This window comes from Cricetulus griseus, chromosome 2, assembly GCF_003668045.3.
Source record: "Cricetulus griseus strain 17A/GY chromosome 2, alternate assembly CriGri-PICRH-1.0, whole genome shotgun sequence".
Classification (NCBI taxonomy): Eukaryota; Metazoa; Chordata; class Mammalia; order Rodentia; family Cricetidae; genus Cricetulus; species Cricetulus griseus.
Genome location: NC_048595.1, coordinates 50,520,430 through 50,541,877, shown reverse-complemented (window position 1 = coordinate 50,541,877; position 21,448 = coordinate 50,520,430). Strand labels below are relative to the sequence as shown.

The following is a 21,448-nucleotide window of genomic DNA, read 5'->3' as shown; positions in this document are numbered from 1 at the left end:
GTTTCAATTCTTCACATACAGATGGGAGGGAACAAGGACTGGTGTTATACAAGCAGAGCAGGCAGGCAAGGGATGCAGGATGAACTCTGATATGCAAGAGCCAGTCCTCCAAAACCTACTCAGGAAGGACCACTCTACAAGCACAGCTCAACAAATGGGGAGAAAAAAAAAAAATCTCTAATTCATCTTGTAGAAATGCTGTAATGTCATGTTAGTCTACTCTAACAGAATTTTTTTTTTGTTTTTATTTTTTTTAATTTAAAGGTTTCAGAAAATACTTTGTAAACAAAGAAAATAACTCTTGCAGATTAACTCAGATTAACCTGGTTCATAAACAAGTAAATGAACATACTGGACAAGCATAGATCATTAAGATACTAGGAGCAGCCTGGACAGATCTGGAAGGTCAGCTCTTCAGGGCACCTGAAGCAAATGTTCTTAAAGGAAAGGCAAGGTCAAAAGGCAGGGAACACCATATACATGTCATTTATGGATCAGGAAACTGTCACCTACCATAGAGAAGGAAGCAGCTGCTTGTTCCAGCAACCCCACCAGTCCTGACTCAGTAAAGTACTTTCCGGAGCAGATACCTTCTTCATCTGGAGACACCACATCATCTGAGACAGCAGACTCTTCCAATACATTAGATGAAATATTCTAGGGAAAACAGATTAAAAAGGTTTTGGCAGTGACTTACTTTCCTAGTATGAAAAATGTACATGAGGAAGTAACTGACTGCTAGATTTAACTATTAACTAAGGTTAAAGAAAAGAAGCTGGGATAGAGCTTATATAGCAGAGCCCACACTCATCTGTGTGAGACTCTGGATCCAGCCCCTATGCACACCTTCACAACAGGAAAGAGAAATCTCTAAAACCACACTCTATTTTAAAATAACAATAAAATTTAAAATAACAACAACTGTTGCTAGATAGCTTCCACCCAATAACAATGTGGGAAAAGTTGTCTTCTGATCTCCACAGGTGTATCATAGCACATCATGGATATACAGACATTTTTTTTTTTAATTTGTAGGAAAGAAAAGATAGCTCAATAGTTAAGCTAGGATTGAAGTCCCAATTTCAACTCCCAGTTAAAAACCAAGTGGTCCATGCCTTTAATCTCAGCACTTGGGAAGCAGAAGTAGGCAGATCTCTGAGACGGCAGGTGGAACTCTGAGTTTGAGGCCAGCCTGGTCTACAGAGTTACGTTCCAGGACAATCAGGGGATACATAGAGAAACCCTTTCTCAAAATAAATAAATAAATAAATAAATAAATAAATAAATAAATAAATAAATGCCAAGTCATCTTTAAAAGGCTGGAGATGCAGCCCAGTAGTGGAGTACATGTCTGGTACTGTGAGGCTCTGATCACATTCTCAGAACAGATGCAGAACAAAGGAACAACACAACAGTGCACTATTTGTTCATTCACCTGGCCAGACACTGGCTTTTCTTTCTGCCTTCCTTACAAACTGAAGGACTCCATATAACCAAGTTAAAGTAAAAACCAAAGGCATACCTTGACCTCACATGCACACAGCTGATTCTTACCTGGAATGTGACACATCCCACAGGAAGATACTTTCGGTCCTCCAGCATGCTCAGATACTCAGCGACAAGTGCTGCTGAGTGGACCAGGCACTGAGCAGCTTCAGCATGATTGCTTCGTTCCGAGTGTTTGCCAGCCATGTTCTGCAACCAGGTCAATCGCAGGTCTGGAGAGGTCTGATAGCCCTTGGCAATTCTAATCAGAACAGAAATGTGTCTCAGTCATTACCAGCTTCCCAGACTTGAGGGAGTTCAGAGAGCTGCTTAGAGTTTACCAGACAAGTTCCTGCTATTACATCAACCTGTTATAATAAGTGTTTAAGTGGCTGGAAAATGTCATGGTGTATGGATAAAGAAATCACTGTGGTATCTAAAATGGACATTATCATGTTGGGTTGAGGTAAACAGACATGTCATATTAAAAGTTGGCTTCTCAGAAAACTATCATATTTAAATTAGAAAATATAAAGTAAAATATATATTTTTACATAATTTATAAGGTAAACTAGAAAATATATAAGGTAGTTACACCACATCATCTTTATTTGAAGAGAATAAATGTTTAATTTGTGTGTCTTGTAATGGGCAAAACTGAAATAGAGAGCCATATAGAAAGGAAAATTCCAGTTTTGCCGCTGTGTCTATCAAGATACAATGGGAAGAACAAGTTTCTCAAAATCTGTACCTAGAAACACTACCTTTAAACATAACCATAATTTGAAACTATGAAAATTCATATTATGTTAAACATTCACATACTGTGTTGTCTGAAAAGATTGTTTTTTACATTTAAAATGTGGGCTTGGGGATTTTCTAAGAAGTTCAAGATTTAGGATACCAAATTTATTTATTTATTTATTTATTTTAGATTTATTTATTTATCTATTATGTATGCAACATTTTGCTTCCATGTATATCTACACACCAGAAGAGGGCACCAGATCTCATTACGGATGGTTGTGAGCCACCATGTGGTTGCTGGGAATTGAACTCAGGACCTCTGGAAGAGCAGTCAGTGCTCTTAACCTCTGAGCCATCTCTCCAGCCCCACCAAATTTATTTGTTAAGAATTCTTTCTTTTTGACAAGCAATAAATTATTGTATTCTTGAGGCTCTACCTTTGATCCCCTGCACTGCAAAAACAGAACATATAAGCAAAGTGAAGTTAGTTTTTAACTTTTACTTTATGTATATACGTGTTTTGCCTTGATGTATGGTCTACATAATACACACAATGTGCCTGGTGCTCACAGAGACCAGAGAGGGTGAAGGAGCCTTTGGAACTGTAGCTGTAGATGGTTCTGATCTACCACATGGATGCTGGAAAAGGAATCTGTGTCCTCTGGAAGAGCAACACATGCTCCCAACTCTTGAACCATCTCTCCAGTCCAAACTGAACAGTTTAAAAGCAGTGACAGAAAACATAAAAAAAAGTGGCCTCAGAAAAGAACAGTCTCCTGGCCTCTGCAGACACCAGGCACGCACATGGTGCACAAACATACACGAAGGCAAAATACCCACATACATAAATAAAAAGTAAAATTGCATTTTGACCTTTTAATGTATATTAGAAAGTCACGTCAATACTTTTTTTTTTTTTAAATATTCTGTCTCATTGAATGCTATCCATGTGACTTACTAATCCCATAAAGCAAAGAGTGAGTGAATGACACGGAGGCTACCTGTACATGAGATCAATCAGCATTTCAGGATCCTCCTGGTGTTCCTTCATTTTAACGGTGTCAGAAAGGATCATATGGAGATTGAAAACCAGATCTTGGACCTGTAGTAGCAAATTATACAAAAATTTTCTGTGTCACTCATTCCCAATAATTTTTAAATGAGTTTGGGAACTATTTCAGAGAAGTTTCTAGAACTTTGTAAAGAGTTAAAGCAAGTATATGGGGATGGCAAAGGGAGGGCATGAACTCTATGGATTCTTCAGTAGACTAGACTTTTCCATTGCATGCAGTGCTGTAAGTAGGGATCAGGTGCAGCAAAATGAGGACTGCAGGAGCACAAAGAAAACTGTCTCTCACTATACTACAAAGTAGCTTGATGAAACAAGTTTTATTAAGAGCAGATACTATTTGACTAATAGGCAGGAATGTTTCATCCCAAAGCACTGTCTACTCTGCCTAGGCCCACTGTTCTGTTACAAATGAACAGAATTAAATAGTAATCATACTATTATGAAAACTAGGGGCTGTAAGCCTGAAGACTTGAGTTTGTCCTCAGCACCCACAAGCCAGATGTGGTGACTGGCATTTCCATATAATTCCAGAACATAGAAAGGCAAAGAAAGGAAGATCCTTGGGCCTCACTAGTCAGTCATCCCAGGAAAACTAGTAAGCTCCAGGGTCAGTGAGCTAAGGTGGGAAAGGGATTGAGGAATGCCTCTGGCCTTGACATGTATGAACACACATGCACATACAGACATAGACAGAGACTATACACACACACACACACCACACATACACATACGCCAGTAAAATCCACTATTTAACAATCTGGAAAGTTCCTATTCAGTAATTTTATTGCAATTAATAATTTAGATAGTAGCATTTCTCACCTGATCAGGAAATGTAGTTTCCCTCAATTCTAGATCTTCTTCAGCATATGTCAAAATAGTTTTTAAAGAGCGTCTTAAGAATTCTTCATTAAAATTCTGAGATGTACCCACCAAAGAGGACAGTGACATTGTTACTTGCATTTTCACTCTGGCAAAGTTCTGTGAAAGGGAAATTTTCAATATTTCATATATTTGATGAAGAACAACAACAACAAAAAAACAATTCTAAGGAAAAGATTTTTTTTTTTTGGTTTTTCGAGACAGGGTTTCTCTGTGTAGCTTTGGAGCCTACCCTGGCACTCACTCTGGAGACCAGGCTGGCCTCGAACTCACAGAGATCCACCTGCCTCAGCCTCCTGAGTGCTAGGATTAAAGGCATTCACCACCAACACCCAGCGGAAAAGATGTTTTAAAGTAATGAAATAAACACATTGAAATCTGATTTTAAAAAGGACACGGCAGACTTCCAGGTAACTAAGCAGATTCTCCTTACAGTCTTTCTTACTTACTCTTTGCTCACCCAGTTGTTACCCATAGACGGTCTTTCATTCACTGTCCTTCCTACCCTCCAATTCCAATCCCCTGATCTTATTTATCCCCAGCTTTGGAGCAGACCACCTGCTGTGGCCTTTCCTTCCTGTCTGCCCCCTATTCCCAGGGCACTAAGCAGCTTCTCTCCTACAGCTTTCCTTTTCACCCCATCCCTTTGTGTCCACCACCAACACCACAGACACTCTCTCCCTAGAAACCCATTGGTGGTCAGGAAATGCTGCTCCAGGGAATCAAATCCTTGTAGACCTGCTTTCCTCCCTCCTATGGACCATCTCAGTGACCCACCATTCTAGCCCATCCCCATTGCTGTGTGTCAGCTCCCAACACCTAGAAACAAGTTCTACTTTGGAACCCCAGTGGTCACATGTGAGGTACTCAGATACACCTTCTACAGGCAACCCACAGGTGCCATTTGCTAAGATTCAGACGGCAACAGAAACCAAGGAACATAAAATCCACCCAACAAAGAAAAGATCAGACACCAACACCTAGAATGAAAATCATCACAAGCCCAGATGCTGAGATGCCAGTGTAAAAACACAATAACAGCCAGTACAATATGTCTCCACTTAGAGTCTAAGAACCTTACCACAGTAGGCCCCAAGTATTAAAACATAACTGAAGCACAAAACAAAGACATCAAAATAGTTGTTATGAATATAATCAAGGACTTTAAAAAGAATATGAATCCACTAATGAAATTCATGAAAACACAAACAGTGCAGTAAAATGAAGAAATTGAAAGCTCAAGTTATGAAAGTAGAAATGGAATCCATAAAGAAAACCTAAATTGAGGTAAAATTAGAAATGAAAAATTTAGGAACTCGAAGAGGAAACTCAGAGGCAAGCCTCACCAACAGAACACAAGATTATGCTCTACCACTAAATTATGTTCCAACCACCATATCGATAGTGTAAGTGGGACATAGAATATTTAACTCTAGCTTACTTCACTAGGTCCATACTATGATGAAAGCATAGCCTTAATGAACTGCAGACTCTTTTACAGTGGTATTTTTAAGAGTTTACATTTTATCTTCTTTTTTTTTTCATAGTATAAACTCATTGCTGCCCCATTATACCCTATTATGAAACCACTCTTAAAATTAGTTGTCAAATCCAAGTCTTTTTATGAGTTTCCTGCTTCCCACTTCTCCTTGGAGTCTCTGGCTTTACCTTCAGTGGCATTGCTTTCTACAGGTTTCCCAGTCAGCTTTGTGTTCTATAGAGCTAGGGACTGTTAGGGCCTCAGAACAGAAAGGCAAGTGCTCCAACACTGAACTCCATTCCTAGCTCATCTTATTCTTTTCCCACTTCTTTTCTGTCTTCTTTATGTGTCTGTTATCTATTTTAAATAAAAATTGTGATGCTTAGTGTTAATTTTTAACTGATAAACTGTAGAATCACAGAGGAGATGAGTCTTCTGGCATATCTGTGAGGGACTGTCTTGATTTTTTTTTTTTTTAAAGATTTTATTTGTTTATTTGTATACAACATTCTGCTTCCATGTATATCTGCTCACCAGAAGAGGGCACCAGATCTCATAATGGATGGTTGTGAGCCACCATGTGGTTGCTGGGAATTGAACTCAGGACCTCTGGAAGAGCAGTCGGTGCTCTTAACCGCTGAGCCATCTCTCCAGCCCCGGGTCTGTCTTGATTAATCTTAGCTTTTAAGAATGTTTGCAAGGGAGTCTCTTGATTACATTGATGTGTGAAGACTCATTTTAACTGTAGGGTAGTCTGTTCCCTGGGCAGATGGCCCTGCACTACATAAACAAATCAGTGGTCTGCATTTATCCCTGTCTGTTTCGTGATTGTGGATGTGAAGCGACCAGCTGCTTCATGCCCTTGCTGCTTGTCTTCCCTGCCATGATAAATTCACCTTGAATTATGAGCGAAAACAAACCTGTTCTCCCTTCAGTTGCTTCTGTCAGGGTTTTTTCTTTTTCTTTCTTTTTTTTTTTTTTTTTTTTTTACCACAACAACAAGAGAAGAAACTAAAATACCAATGTTCCCTATTTTTGTCAATCTCCTCACACTTGACAAGCACTAAATAGCTGCCTTTCTTTCAACTACCATATATGCTTATTAGAACTCAGTCTGTATCCCTCTGTAGAGCTCAAGGCCATTCTATTTTACTAAACAGTTCCATCTGGATAGTTCATGGACAAGCAGAAGTCAGTATAGCCAATGTACCTTGTTTCTCATTGACTTCCTCAAACCAAAAATCTAGAGGTCAGCCCATGCTCACTTTTCTCTTACTCTTCATAGAATAAACCCAATCCAGTCCCTGCTGCCTTCTACACTGTTTTCCATTCCTAAAAACCACTATGTTAGCCAACGGCCTTACCGTTTCTGCTCTGAGTCACTATAATAACTTCTTGGTTAATCATCTGACTTTTTATTAGCCAGGAAGTCCATCTTTTGTGTAGTACTAGGATGCTAAATGCACATCACTCATTTCTTTATAATACGCCTGTGGCTCCCACAGTGTGAGCAATAACATTCAAGTATTTAAGGCAGTTAAATGTGTTACATGATGTGGTGGAAACTGATAAGACAGTAGTGGTCAACAAATAAGCATTACTGACAGTTTTAAATTATCAATTTCTATGTACAGGTACTATCTAATACTAATCTTTAAATTGTCTCCTCCCCACCACCAATAGAAAAAAAGAAACATTTCCCAGAACAACATTTACATGTTATCAAGAACATGTATTAAGAAATTCCATGTGTAGTCAAAATTTAAGGACTTTAAATAACTAAACACAATCTATAAAGTAACTAGAATCTTTTGATCTGGGTTATGAGAACCAGGCACCTAATAAAAATGTAGCAATGTGAGTTTCTATTACCAAACACGTATCACACGCATTCATGAACCCATGCACACACTTTTGTAAGACATCCACAGGATGGGAAATAAAAGACATTCTAAGTTCTTAATACTTGTCTATTAAAGATGTTTTTCATTATGAACCCAGATATTTTCATGGCAGAACACTTACATTCCCAATCTCAAAGTTTTGCCTCATGAGGAGGTAAAGGGAGGCACTAGCATGTGAGCGTATGGTACTGATGCTGCTGCTGCAATGTCGGAGAAGCCGGAGGCACAGATCAGCACACTGCTCTGTCTCTTCCTCAAACAGGAGCTCAGGAAACTGGAAGACACACAGATGTATTAATATAGCCTGACTTGGAAATCTGGGAGGTTAGCCGAGAAATTAAAAAGAATGGCTAGGAGACAATTTTAGTTAAGGTCAACAGTGCAAACCACAGCTAGACAGGCTGGGTTAAAATACAAATGACAGGCTGATGTCACTTGTTAGGGTAGTGGTGTGACCCTGGGCAAGTGTCTTTTTCCACGAGGTAGACCTAATATTATCTAGATTGTTGTGAGGCATTAGTCAGATACTATGAAAACAGTATAAACATGTAAGCCTCAACATAATTAATTAATTCATTAATTTAAAAATCACATATTTGGGGGGAGCAAACAACAAATAAACCTCTGAGGCAGTGGAACACAGAGCCACCTTTACACAGCAAAGGGTGTGTAAAATATATTAAATTCTTAATAAATGACCTTAAAATATATATGGGTGGGAGACAGAGCTCAGTGAAAGAATGCTTTCATCACATGTGCAAGGACCCAGCCTCAATTTCCAGTACCACAAAACCCAGGCAGAACAAGATGAAAGAAAACAAAAGCCTACTGATTTCAAGCTTTTCTCAAAATAAGATTTTAAGAAAATGATTACCAATAATTCATATCAATACAAGTTCTGGGACAGAAGCAGAGACATAGGACCCAGGGTACTATGTTTAAAATTAATTTACAATGTATTGACCAGTGAGTGTGCAAATGACCTTAGGCAGTGTTACAGAAGAAAGTGAAGTCACATAAGTCCACAGGTACAAAATAACCCACCTTTGAGACCAGGGCTCTCTGCGTGGCAAAGCAGTGCTGCAGATACACTGCACTTTGGTTGCAGGCCATGCTCTGGAGTAGCACTTTCAGCACCCCACCCAGAATGCTCTCTTTGGATTCTGTTACAGAAACAGTCTGCAATTTAAAGACAAATACATAAAATAGACATGTACCTATAAAGTGGCCAATGTCTGAGCATCACTCTAAGTTCAAACTGACTTGCAGAGTCTGGACTGCACCCTCTTGCCTGTCCTTACCTGAACAACAATCTCTAATGTGTCCAAGATGATGAGGTTCGCTTCAGTAGCCAGGTTTCCATCAATCAGCGCTTCATGCTCTATCTCTGCTCTTGACCTAATACAAAATATTGTAATAAACTTTAACTATCTTTCAAAAAGCCAGAAGTAAAACTTGACTTAAAGATTCATTAAAACAAAAACCTTGAAAGCATTAACATTTGCTTGAACAAAAACATAAAAAAGGGCCGGGTGTTGGTGGCGCACGCCTTTAATCCCAGCACTCGGGAGGCAGAGGCAGGCGGATCTCTGTGAGTTCGAGGCCAGCCTGGTATCCAGTGCGAATGCCAGGATAGGCTCCAAAGCTACACAGAAAAACCCTGTCTCGAAAAACCAAAAAAACAAACAAAAAACATAAAAATGAAAGAAAAAGGCAATAATTCAAAACCTAAAATATTGTTTCCCTATATCTTGTTTATATAGTAACATACGCCCACTCTCTCTCTCTCTCTGATGGGTTCTCTCTGTGTAGCTCTGACTGGCCTGGAACTTGTTATGTAGACCAGGCTGACTTTAAATCCAGAGATTCACCTGCCTCTGCCTCCTCAGTGCCACCATGCCCAGCAATATATACATCTGTCCCCAACAAAACACACAGTGCCACTAAAGGCAGACACTTCTGCTTTGCTTTGCCTTTCAGGCCTGCAGCAAACATTCTTCTTTACAACCATCAGTACAGACACTAGATTCTGCTATATACACTGCATATGTAAAGCAACATTCAAAAGTTGAGTATTCTCTTTGATTCCAAACATTTTCAATGTATTTAATAACAATAAAAGTACTTGATTTTTCTAAGATTTTATCTAATTTGCTCTTAGCTATTCATACAAATATTGCCAGAAGGTAATTTAACTTTTTTTTTCAACTTAACCTTTTTTTTTTGTAGTCTTGGCCATCTTGGAACTCTCTCTGTAGGCCAGGCTGGCCTTGAACTCACAGAGATCCACCTGCCTTTGTCTCCCAAGTTCTGGGATTAAAGGTGTGAGCCACCACCAATAATTTAACTCTTAAGCAAGATGGGATGGAATCATACAGTAGAAATAAAATTTAAAAAAAAAGAAACTTAATGTGAGACGATGTTAACAAGCCTGGTTATAATAATTGCACAATTGTATACACATATCAAAACTCACATTGTATAGTGTAAATACATTTCTTACTAATTATAACTCAATAAAGGGAGGAAAAACACAAACAATTGATGCTGAAATCAGTTGCCAAATGCCTTTTCCATGGAAAATTAGTTGGGTAAATAGGTTTGCTTTATTTATTTATAAATGAGTTTTTAAATGTGCAATGTATTTTACTATAACATATAAAATTTTCTCAATTAGTTTTAAATCTAAAGCTTAAAAATCATACATAAATATTTATCTTCTAATATATGAATGCCTAATAAGAATAAAAAGCTAAAATGAATCATTTTCTTTTTGTGTTTAAATTCCAGGCAGCCCAGTATAGCAGACTGAAAGGCCGTATTACTTATCGAGCTTCTCTGTGTTCTGACGCCAGTGAGTCATGTCCTTTCTCCACCGCAGGTTTTCTTGGCTCCCAAAGGCACTTCCAGATGGGCTCCTCTCTGTCAAACCAATTTCAAAATGGTACTTTAGGTAGAACACATGTACACATATTTGAAAATATACAAGAAATAGTGTCTATCTTTAATTTTGTAAAGTAATTTCTTTCAGTTCAAGTAGAAGAAATGGAAAGGTGATTTTCATTTAAAAGTTTTCACAACAATTAAGGACAAAAATATTTCCTATACAGGATATTTCTTGGGGAAGAAAAACCCATCCTCTTAAATAAGCCAAGAAAGGACCTAAGGTGGGTTTTATTATAAGGCTAAATGGAATGGCCTCATTTCCTTGAGAGTACCAGGATGTGTTTAGCCATTCTATTCTCTTGCTCTCCATGTAAGCATGGGTACTCTGAATGGTCTCACCACACAGGCTCCTGAGACTTTTATCTGATTGTTTTGCTCATAAACTTCCACAGGGCAAGCCATCACTCACCACCTCTTCAGAAGTCCCCCCACCCCAAGATATTTTTGCCTAAGTGTTTGCTTTGCTTTTGTTCATAACATTAACTACTAATTTGTAACAACACAGGGTCTCACTCTAGCCCAGGCTGGCCTGGAATGCAGTATATAGCCAAAGCTAGTCATGAATTTAATGTAATCCTCCTGCCTAGGTCTCCTAAGTGCTGGGATTACAGAAGTGTACCATCACACTGGTTCCATAACATTTATTCATATAAGAACATGTTACTTGACAAAAATGATGTCCATTTTGTTCTACATTTAATAATAAAGAATCTGGAATATAGTGACAACATACTAAGTTTGTGTCCATAACAAAATATAATGGAGGCTGGGAAGATAGCTTCTTGATTAAAGTGTTTGCAGTGCAAGCAATGAACAGGAATTCAGATTCCTAGAACCTATACATATGCCAGGCAGATGTGGCAGCCTGCCTGTAATTTTAGCCTTGGGAGGCAGAGACAGGGGACCCTTGGAGTAAGTTGGCTAGCAAGATGGTCACATTGGAGCACTTTGTTTAACTAAAAGACCTTGCCTTAAAGAGTAAGGAGGAATAATTGAGGACGTTCTTATATCAACCTAAGACTCCACAGTCATGCACATACATGCACACACATGCACATACATACAAACATGCATATAAAATACAACAGACTCATGAAAAGATTAAAAAACTATAATAATAAGCTTAAATTCTTCTAAGAAAAAGATCTTTTCGTGACAGTGAGACACATCTGTTCCTGGCAGCACCAATTTACTTCAAAAGAAGATGATGGGCACTGAAGAATCTCCTTATGAAGTTTGCTTTCTTTGTGACAAAAGCTAGCCATTTGGGCAAGAAATTGCCCTTGCTCGATTGCTGACAGTATATTGTTCAAACTGGACCAGCAGGATGCAAAAGAAGTGACTGCCAAACTTTGCCAAGACAAGCTTAGACAGTCTTGTAAATTCCCTGCTTCTCAGAAATGTCTATCAGATATACTGGGTAGGCCTAGGAAGGGGAAATAGACGAGATCTCCCAGGTAAACTGGGGGTGGTTGGGAATGGGATGCCAAACCTGGCCTTGGCAAAGTGTGGATAAGAAATATGGGTTAATTTAAGTTGTAAGAGCTAATTAGTAGCATAGGGAGGGGATGGGGGAATGGGATGGTCAAGATGGGGGAGGGACAGAGACAGAGAGCAATGAAAGAGATATCTTGATAGAGGGAACCATTTGGGGGTTAGGGAGAAACCTGGTGCTATGGAAATTCCCAGGAATCTACAAAGATGACCCTAGCTAAGACTCTTAGCAGTAGTGGAGAGGGTGCCTGAACTGGCCTTGTCCTATGACTACCCTAGTTGTTATCTTAAAACCTTTATTCAGTAACTGATGGAAGCAGATGTAGAGATCCACAGCCAAACACTGGGCTGAGCTTGGGAAGTCCAGTTGAAGAGTGGGAAGAGGGATTATATGAGAAAGGGAAGTCAAGATCTTGATGGGGATCCCATAGAGCCAGCTGACCCAAGCTTATGAGAGCTCATAGACTCTGGACTGACAGCTGGGGAGGCTGCATGGGACCAAACCAGGCCCTCTGCATGTTGGTGTGGCTTGGTCTGTTTGTGGACCACTGACAATGGGACTAGGATCTATCTCTGGTGCATGAGCTGGCTTTTTGGAGCCCATTCCCTATGGCAGGATGCCTTACTCAGCCTTAATGAAGGGGGAAGGGGCTTGGTCCTACCTCAACCTAATATGTCAGGCTTTGTTGACTTCCCATGGGAGGTCTTACCCTTTCTGAGGAGTATATCGGGAGGGGTAGGGGATGGGAGGATGGGAGGGGGACTGTGGTTGGTATGTAAAACAAATAAAAAAATTATAATAAAAGAGAAATGTCTGTCAGATATACTAGGCCTGTAGGCCAATGATGGATGCCCCAACGTTCCAGAGAACTTTGGGCAGACTGTCAAGGCAGCCAGATGTCTTTGTCATTAGGTAATATTATACCCTTCTGGGGTCTTTGATGGAGTTAAAGACTAAATAGTTAAACTTACAGTTTTTCTTAGTCATGACAAAAAATAAATTAGGTGTAAACTTTAGACTCACAAAGGTAAGATAAAGTATTTTCTCTAAATTCGCCAAATATAAATGGACTAGGTATTGTAACTGTAATTCTTACTTAGTAACTGTTTTTGTTGTATGTAATTTTACTATGTTAAAGTTTAAACCTTCCTTTTTAATTAGACAAAAAGGGGGAAAAAACTACAGAACAATTGTTTTGTGTACTGTGAATTTTGGTGTTCTCATTGGTTTAATTAAAGGGCTAAATGGCCAGTAGCTAGGCAGATAGAGGTAAGACAGGACTTGCACACAAAAGAAGAGCAAGGGGATGCAGAAAGGTGGAGTTATCAGCAAGATGCAGAGAGAGCAGGAGATGAAAATGCCATGGTGAAAACAGGTACTGCCACTTGGCAAAGTGTGGATAAGAAATATGGGTTAATTTAAGTTGTAAGAGCTAATTAGTAACAACCCTAAACTACTGGCCAAACATTTATAATTAGCAATAAATCTTCCTGTTGATTATTGGGGAGCCAGCTATCCTGAAGAAAAACCCTGCCAATAGGACATCTTGCTTACTTCCATGCTAGGACTGTCTGGCTTGAAATCTATTTATTCCTCTCCAGGTTGAGTGTGTCTTACTCATCATTAAATTCTAAACACATACAGTATATAAAATCTACTTAAATAAATGATTTATGCTAATGACATGTCAGAAAATTCCAATTGTGCTGCTGGTGGGAGTATAACTCCTTTAATCCCAGTACTCAGGAGGCAGAGGCAGGTGGATCTCTGAGTTTGAGGCTAGCCTGGTCTCCAGAGTTAGTTCTAGATCAGCTAGTACTACATAGAGAAACCCCATCTCGAAAAACAAAAGAAAACAAAAATTCTAATTAACTATTATAGTTTATAGGCCAGATGCACCTACCAAGCTGCCCTCTGCTCCGCCGTACCATTTCCTGCCTGGCACCGATGCTCCCCAGAATGGCTTCTTCAAGTTTGGCTCTCATGTCTTTTGATTTCTTAAAGGTCAAACTATTCATTCTTTCAAACACCTTTTTCCCCTAAAATTTAAACAACAGAATAGGCACTGAGACATTGCCTTCTTCCTTTCCACACCATTTTATTTCTTTATAAGTTTCAATGGTCTAATGGCTACTTACTTTGTACTCAAAGCAAGATACACACAGATAAAGCAGATCTAACAGACGGTTCAGCTGTAGGACTGAGAGGTCTGTAAACCACTTCTGCAGAACTGTTTCATCTGCATTCTTGAGAACCCAAAGTAGACAGATCAGAAGGCTCCGGCTCGATTCTGCTGAGAAGGTGGTATGTTGTCTGCCACTCTGAAAATGAGGAATAGCAGCATGAGAACCACAGGCCAGTGATCATTTGTTGTTTTTGTTATTGATATGTACCTGTAACTCCAGTGTTTGGGAGACTCGGGTAGAAGGGCTGCAAGTTTGAGGCAGTTTAAGCTACCTGACAAGCTTCAGGCAACCCTGGTTATATACTAAGGCTCTGTCTAAAAATCATATGAACAAATAAATGCTATAAAATTGAATTTTCTTAAAAATAAACCACTCTAAAGGAACCATTTGATTTAGATAACACATGGGAAAGCAGCCATGTAGAACCCAGAAAGCCAGTCATATAAAACTCTAAAATCCCAAGTTTAATAAATGACAGTAGACATTGGCTTTATTGTGGCAGAGCTGCCAGTAGAGAACAGTACGTACATGTGAAGAGAAAGCTTAAAGAGAAAACAAAGTTTCTACTATTAAAACCAAAGAACATATCATAGGACATCAGAGATGATGAGAACAAATGAGCAAAGCAATTGACTCAGAGTAAGTTGGAGTATGGACAAAAACTAGTAACAAATTAATGTTTATAAGGTTTAGAGGACCACTGCTTCTTACAATAGTCACTGACAAAAGGGGGAAAGGCTTAAACCATACTCTGGTGGTTTGAATGAGAATGTCCCCACAGTCTCAGGCATGTAAACATTTGGTTCCCATTGGTAGAACTGTCTGAGGAAGTTTAGGCAATGTAGCCTTGCTGGAGGGAACACATACTGGGGGCAGGCTTTGAGAGTAAAAGCCTTGAGCTATCTCCAGTTTGCTTTCTCTGCTTTGTGCTCATGGTTGAGATGTAAGCTCTCAGCTTCCAGTTTCTGCTTGCTATCATAGACTGCTATCCCTCTGGAGCTTTAAATTAAAATAAACTCTCTCTTCCTTAAACTGCCTATGTTTTATCAGAGAAACAGTAATCAATATACATGTAGTAGAAAATGCTATTTTTATTTACAGCATATAAGGTATTTTCAAAGTGTGATCTATATCAGGACATAGCAATGGATTGTAAATGAAACATATAAACTTATTTATAGCATCACTGACTAGGGATCTTATCTATCTCAGACACTGTACTAAGCCCTCCACACACACTATTTTAGTCCTCCCAAAATATTACAAATTAAGTTGTCTCATCTCAATTTCACAATTAAGAATAGAGAACAACTGTCAGGCGGTAGTGTTGCATGCCTTTAATCCCAGCACTCAGGAGGCAGAAACAGGCAGATTTCTCTGAGTTCAAGGACAGGCTCCAAAGCTACAAAGAAACCCTGTCTGGAAAAACCAAACCAAACCAAAAACAAAAAAGGTTGCATTTTAAACACTATCATCAAGAACAGAAAAGATAATCCATCCTCCAAAGAACACATTCAAGAAGTTGTGGCAACAAGCACTGACTGGGTTGCTCACACCATTTAAGAAGGGCTTAGTTTCTCAAATGTTAAATGAGAGATGCCCAGCAAATTCACTCCAAGGTTTCAATCCAAGTCACTTGAAAGACAGAAAGACTTGCACACAACAACATTCTTTATTACAAACAGCTGAAAAATGGAACTATCTAAATGTTAATCAAGTAAAACACAGATAAACAAAATTTGGGTATATCAACAGAATGCGGCAATAATTTGGTAACTTAAAAAAAGAAAAGAACCACTGGTACATGCTGCAGCATGAATGGAGAAATCTCAAAAACACACACAGTGAGTGGTGACACTTCTGTGTTGTCTGAAGGAAGTCATTTAAAGCTTTCAGAATGTGGACTGGCTCATGGGAGTTTGTCTCCTTCCTGCTCTCACAGCCTCCTCTGTCACGGGAGAAAAAAAAGGCACAAATTTTCACAGATTACTCTGCTATATTTAAAAGGCATGAAATTTAAAGTTTAATTGTTAATCTGAGAGTATTTCTTAGAGCCGATAAGTGGGTTTTAAAAATGAAGGCAAGGAGCTGCATCAAATGAGGTACTTTACAGAGTTCTCAACGACAAAATACAGGGCTGCATCCTGTAAGTCTCAAGGTTAACAGTATTTCAAACAACTTGGTAATGGCAGATAATAGTCTATTAGCGTTTTCATAGAGCTCGGAATACATTTGCATTGGTTAATACAATAACCTCAGCAATGGACACCTCTTTCTGTATATTTTGTATTTCAGAAAAATAAAACAAAAAGCCTAACTTTTATAAGAGGTTCATTTTACCGTTGAAGTGAGGAGAAAACTGCCAGGCCTCGTCAGCTGAGGGACTGAGGTTCCAGCAATTGCCATGGCAACTGTCTGGCTTATCATGCTCCCACTCTCACTATCATAATCATCAGGGGCTATACAAATTGGTCTTCCTCGTTGATTGTGTGTTTCTGAAAGGGAAAAGGGGAAGAAAACTTTGGATCAGCTAATAGTTATTAAACATGACCTCCTCACAAGTTAGGACACCCAGAGCCAAAAATGCATGTGTAATTTTACTGTTCCCAAACTCAACCATTGCAGTGCAGTCTGCATTGACTAGCAGCCTTACTGACAACATGATATCAGTAACAATGAGCAACAGGTGCCTTCAAGCTGGTTCTGCTTTCAGAAATCTGAACCATTTAGGCAGAGACCATTAGTATCACAGCACTTTAAGCATAGTCTTGACACCTCAGCTCATAAGAGATAGCCATACAGTTATTATAGTAGACAGTGTGTGGCAGAACTAATTCATGCTGTTTTAGTGCTGCATTTTATATTTGTTAGTGTGCCTCTCAACTTTGAGTGTCACCATATACATACTCTGTGTCTACTTTTAAAACGAACTTTCATAATAGATTTAAACAGATTGTGGTAGAAAATAGTTTTTAAAAAGACTATTTTCTGGGTTGGAGAGATGGCTCAGAGGTTAAGAGCACTGACTCCTCTTCCAGAGGACCAGAGTTCAATACCCAGCAACCACATGGTGGCTCACAACCATCCGTTATGAGGTCTGGTTCCCTCTTCTGGTGTGCAGATATACATGGAAGCAGAATGTTGTATACATAATAAATAAATACAATCTTTAAAAAACCCAAAAAGACTATTATCTATATTTCATCATTCATCACGTATCTGACTTTTTCTTGATTTTTTTTTTTTGGGGGGGTGACATCTCTAGAGTATATAGCTTGTCTGAGTCTCTTTAAAATGATAGTAACCTTGAATTTTCCATGTTTTCAAGACACTATCAATTTTTATTAGGATTCATTTCTTTTTAAGTATTTACGTATTAACTTGTTTCTATGTTAGTACTTTCTAGTGGAAACCTAAACTGATTAGTTACAAAGCAAGATGTAACAGCATGAACATTCCTGCCTTCAGCTAGAAACACTTCAGTGACCCAAACCTGGGAGGTTACACTGCCAATTTCTTACAGACAAGGAGTTATTTCCTGAAAATATCAGGTACCCAGGAAATGTTTTTGACTTCATTAAACCAGAAGTACTTTATAAGGCTAATTGCTAGTTTAAATAGTTACAATCTAAACTGAGCATTTAAGTGCCATCTAAATAGTCAAAGTATGTGAATGAAACTTTGCAGTTCTAGTTTTTCAGGAGCAGCACAGTCTCAGCATACTAACTTGGAATAAACACAATTCTTGATATGCAGGTGAATATTAATTTCAGTTACTCATCTCTATGAATAAAGCTGTCCATGAGAACAGTACTATTCTCTTTTAAAATGACAATACACATGCATACAAAAAAGATGTGTTTTCTAAAAGGCAGATAAGAATTGCTATAAACTCATAATTTAAAATTCATTCATAGACAGCCCAGCTTGCCCAGTCAGTAGAGCACGAGACTCTTAAAATTCATTCTAAGATCTTCTTATGAGATTCTCACAATGAATCTTCTAAAATACTCAAAAGTTTTTTTAACAACAAGGTTAAACATGGTTATTTACAGTTTATTTTTAGGGGGGTGCACTTTAAAAATAATTTTAAAATTATTTTATGTTTGTATCTATGGGTGTTTTGCCTGCATGTGAGTATGTGCACCTCACATGTGACTGGTGCCCAAAGAGACTAGAAGAGGGTACTGGATCCCCAAGATCCACCATGTGAGTACTGGGAATCAAACAGGAGTCCTCTGCAGAACAGTCAGTACTATTAATCACTGAGCCTCTAACTTCCTTTATACTTGTTTAACCTTAAAAGACATTTTCTACAACTTTTAGACAACCTTTGAAAACTACATTAATTATACTGTACCTGTAAAATCATATAGTTGAGGTACAGTTTCCATGATAATACCAATCAGAGGAAGGTACAACATAGCCACCCGAGCCTTTATCTGAGGGTCAGAGTACCGTGGGTCAGAGTCGTGACTGGAAAGTAAGTTGTGTACCATATTGATGACTTTCTTATGCAATCCAAACAGTCTATTTAAAAAGGAGAAATGAAGAAGCCATGAGGTCACAGAGATTAGTAATATCTTCAAAACAAATAGTAAGTAATGGCACTCAATCTTGTTTAATTTCTCTGCCAGCTATATTTTTATAGTTTAAAGCAAGTAAGATGCATAAATTTGAAAATAGTATAAAGTAAATACAGTAGGAAAAGGAAGCACTTTATCAGTTCACTGAAGAGTAAAAACAAACTCTTTGCCATACTTATTAGTGTTGCCGACTGATAAGGAACATAAGAGAATAAATACATAGTACCAATTTCAACAAAAAATTTAAGTAGTATTATTATCATGTGTATTGAAATGGGGGTCGCACACGTGCCATGGTGCATGTGTGGAGGTCAGGAGACAACTTTATGGTATCAGTTTTCTCTGTTCACCTTTTCATGGGTGCTGGGGATTGAACTCAGGTTGTCAGTATGCATGGCACACACTACTTGCTGAGCCATCTCACTGGCTCTGTAGTAACAATTCTGAAGTCGATTTCAGGTAGCTTTAACTTTTACTTCAACAAATCAGATCTTTTTCCTCTATTTTTATTTTGTATGTGTACTTGGTACAAGCATATGTGTGACTCTGTGTGCCTATGTAAGGCTCGTGTGTGGATGTGAGTGAGAGTCTATGTGAGTATGAGATGCAGGTGTACGGAGACCAGAGGTGGACTAAGATGTCTTCCTTAATTGTTCTCCAAATTTATTTTTTCGAGGTAAGGTCACTGACCCTTATGTTACCAATTTGACAAGATGAGCTGGCCAGTGAGCTGCAGGAATTCTCCTGCCTCCACCTTCCTCACGCTAGGATTACAAATGGTGCTTTGCCCAGCTTTTTCTGTGGGTGCTGGAAACCCTTATACGTCAATGGTAACCCCTATACTGAAAAAGCAAGACTGCCTCTATTAACTTTTTTTTTTTTTATTGAAAGAAAAATCCCCAATCTGGCAGATTATTTTTGGTTGTGAGTCTAGTCTTTAACGGCTGAGCTATCCCTCCAGCCCAATCTGGCAGATTATATAACAGGCTGGAGTTTCTTTTGCTATCTCTATTTTTTAACTGAACTTCTTTGCTCAAGCATCTCATTTAGATCCTTCTGATTTTTCTAGACTCTACTGCCTGCAGTTAGTGTCCTTTACTTACACACACACACACACACACACACACACACACACACACACACTACATGTTCTCTCCACAGACTTTGACTATTACTGATTAAAGCACATCCATTCCAGCTCCAACTGGCCCTTATCCTGCAGCAAACATCAGCATCAACTCCTGTCCTCACAGGAGAACTCAAATGCAAGTGCTTGTCTTAGCAAAGAAGAGGCATTTTGGATTTGCTCTGGCCAGGTCTTTTAAATATGCTCATCTCTTCTAAAACAGATTTTCTTTTCTTTTCCTGGTCTTCTTCTTCTTCTTCTTCTTCTTCTTCTTCTTTTTTTTTTTTTTTAAATTAGGTATATGTGTAAATGTGATGTGTGGAGGGTGGGCATGAAGACTAGCAGGGGACATAAGATCATCCTCTGGAGCTGGAGCTACAGGTTGTTGAGAGCCATTGGGCATAGGTGACAGGAACTAATTTCAGACCCTAGTCAAGACCAAGAAATGTTTTTAACTGATAAGCCATCTCTCCACCCGCCAAGTATGTCTGCCTTACACCTACAAAAGTCTCTTTTTCTTTCACCTTTTTATCTCAGAAAAAGTCGAATTTCTCCCAGAATGTGCTCTCCCCATGTTGTCAGGGATCCTCATCTCCCTTCAACACTTTCAGTGACCATCCTGACCAACCTCTTCCCTTGTTTCAAGCAAACCTTTCCTATTTTGAAAGCACATCTTAATTTTCATTATAGGCCTACTCATAAAGTATACATTCAAATATTGTCAAAATCACATTGGTTCACACACATTTTCAGTCCTCATTACCAATTCTCTGTGTGACACTTTTCCTAACATCTCCCATTCTTCCAATACTCCCTAAGAAGCCAATCCCAATGCTGACTTTTTAATCTTACTCATTCTTTCACAACTTCGATATACACATCACAGAGGTACTTTCTTCCCAACAAGCTCTTCTCCTACATTCACATCTTTCTTTGTGTGTCCTGCTACACTTAACTAGTATGAGCACATGTAGGGGTTCCCTGGCTCTGCAATCTACATCTCACCATAATGATTCTCATGCCTGGACAGGCACTCCTACCCTCTCAGCAGCTATCACATCCAGATTCCAACAAGTCTCAACTCTTTTTTCATGAAGCCTTTTCATGTATTTTATTTCTCAATCACATTAAAGTTATTAAGTATATAATTATCCAATACTCAGTGCTGATGACTGAACCCAGAGTTTCATGCATGCCACATAAGCATGCTCCCTCTGAGCTACTGCCCCAGCTCCTACCCCATTCTTGCTGTCTGAATTAAGATGCACCAGCTCCTGCCTCCCAATTCCTTCTTTGAGTTCCTGCCCTGACATCCTTCATGATGGATTGTGGTCTGGGCATACAAGTTTCCAAGCTACTTTTGATCATGGCATTTTATCACATTAATAGAACAACAGCTCTTTAGAAGACAAGACAATCTGTGCCTCTATTAGACCAATTCATGGTCAACTTTCCCGCTATAAGGAAAGTTCATAACAAGCACAACTTTTGCCAATTATAGAACATATTACTGCCAATCAAGGAAAGATTCTAAGTACTTCG

General features: G+C 38.8%; 1 protein-coding gene across 4 annotated transcripts in view; it reads right to left on the bottom strand.

Moving 5' to 3' along the window:
* The window catches only part of Dock7 (dedicator of cytokinesis 7), a 174,308-nt gene that overhangs the window by 24,917 nt on the left and 127,943 nt on the right, over positions 1–21,448 (bottom strand). For all 4 annotated transcript variants that reach the window (XM_027400470.2, XM_035439788.1, XM_035439789.1 and 1 more), the window contains 12 exons: positions 18,555–18,724; positions 16,535–16,689; positions 14,147–14,329; positions 13,912–14,047; positions 10,393–10,489; positions 8,869–8,965; positions 8,612–8,746; positions 7,689–7,841; positions 4,124–4,282; positions 3,234–3,334; positions 1,555–1,747; positions 514–657 (listed from right to left, as the gene is read on the bottom strand). In XM_027400470.2, coding sequence (XP_027256271.1) covers positions 514–657; positions 1,555–1,747; positions 3,234–3,334; positions 4,124–4,282; positions 7,689–7,841; positions 8,612–8,746; positions 8,869–8,965; positions 10,393–10,489; positions 13,912–14,047; positions 14,147–14,329; positions 16,535–16,689; positions 18,555–18,724 — 1,723 coding nt within the window. The remainder of the gene's footprint in view (positions 1–513; positions 658–1,554; positions 1,748–3,233; positions 3,335–4,123; positions 4,283–7,688; positions 7,842–8,611; positions 8,747–8,868; positions 8,966–10,392; positions 10,490–13,911; positions 14,048–14,146; positions 14,330–16,534; positions 16,690–18,554; positions 18,725–21,448) is intronic.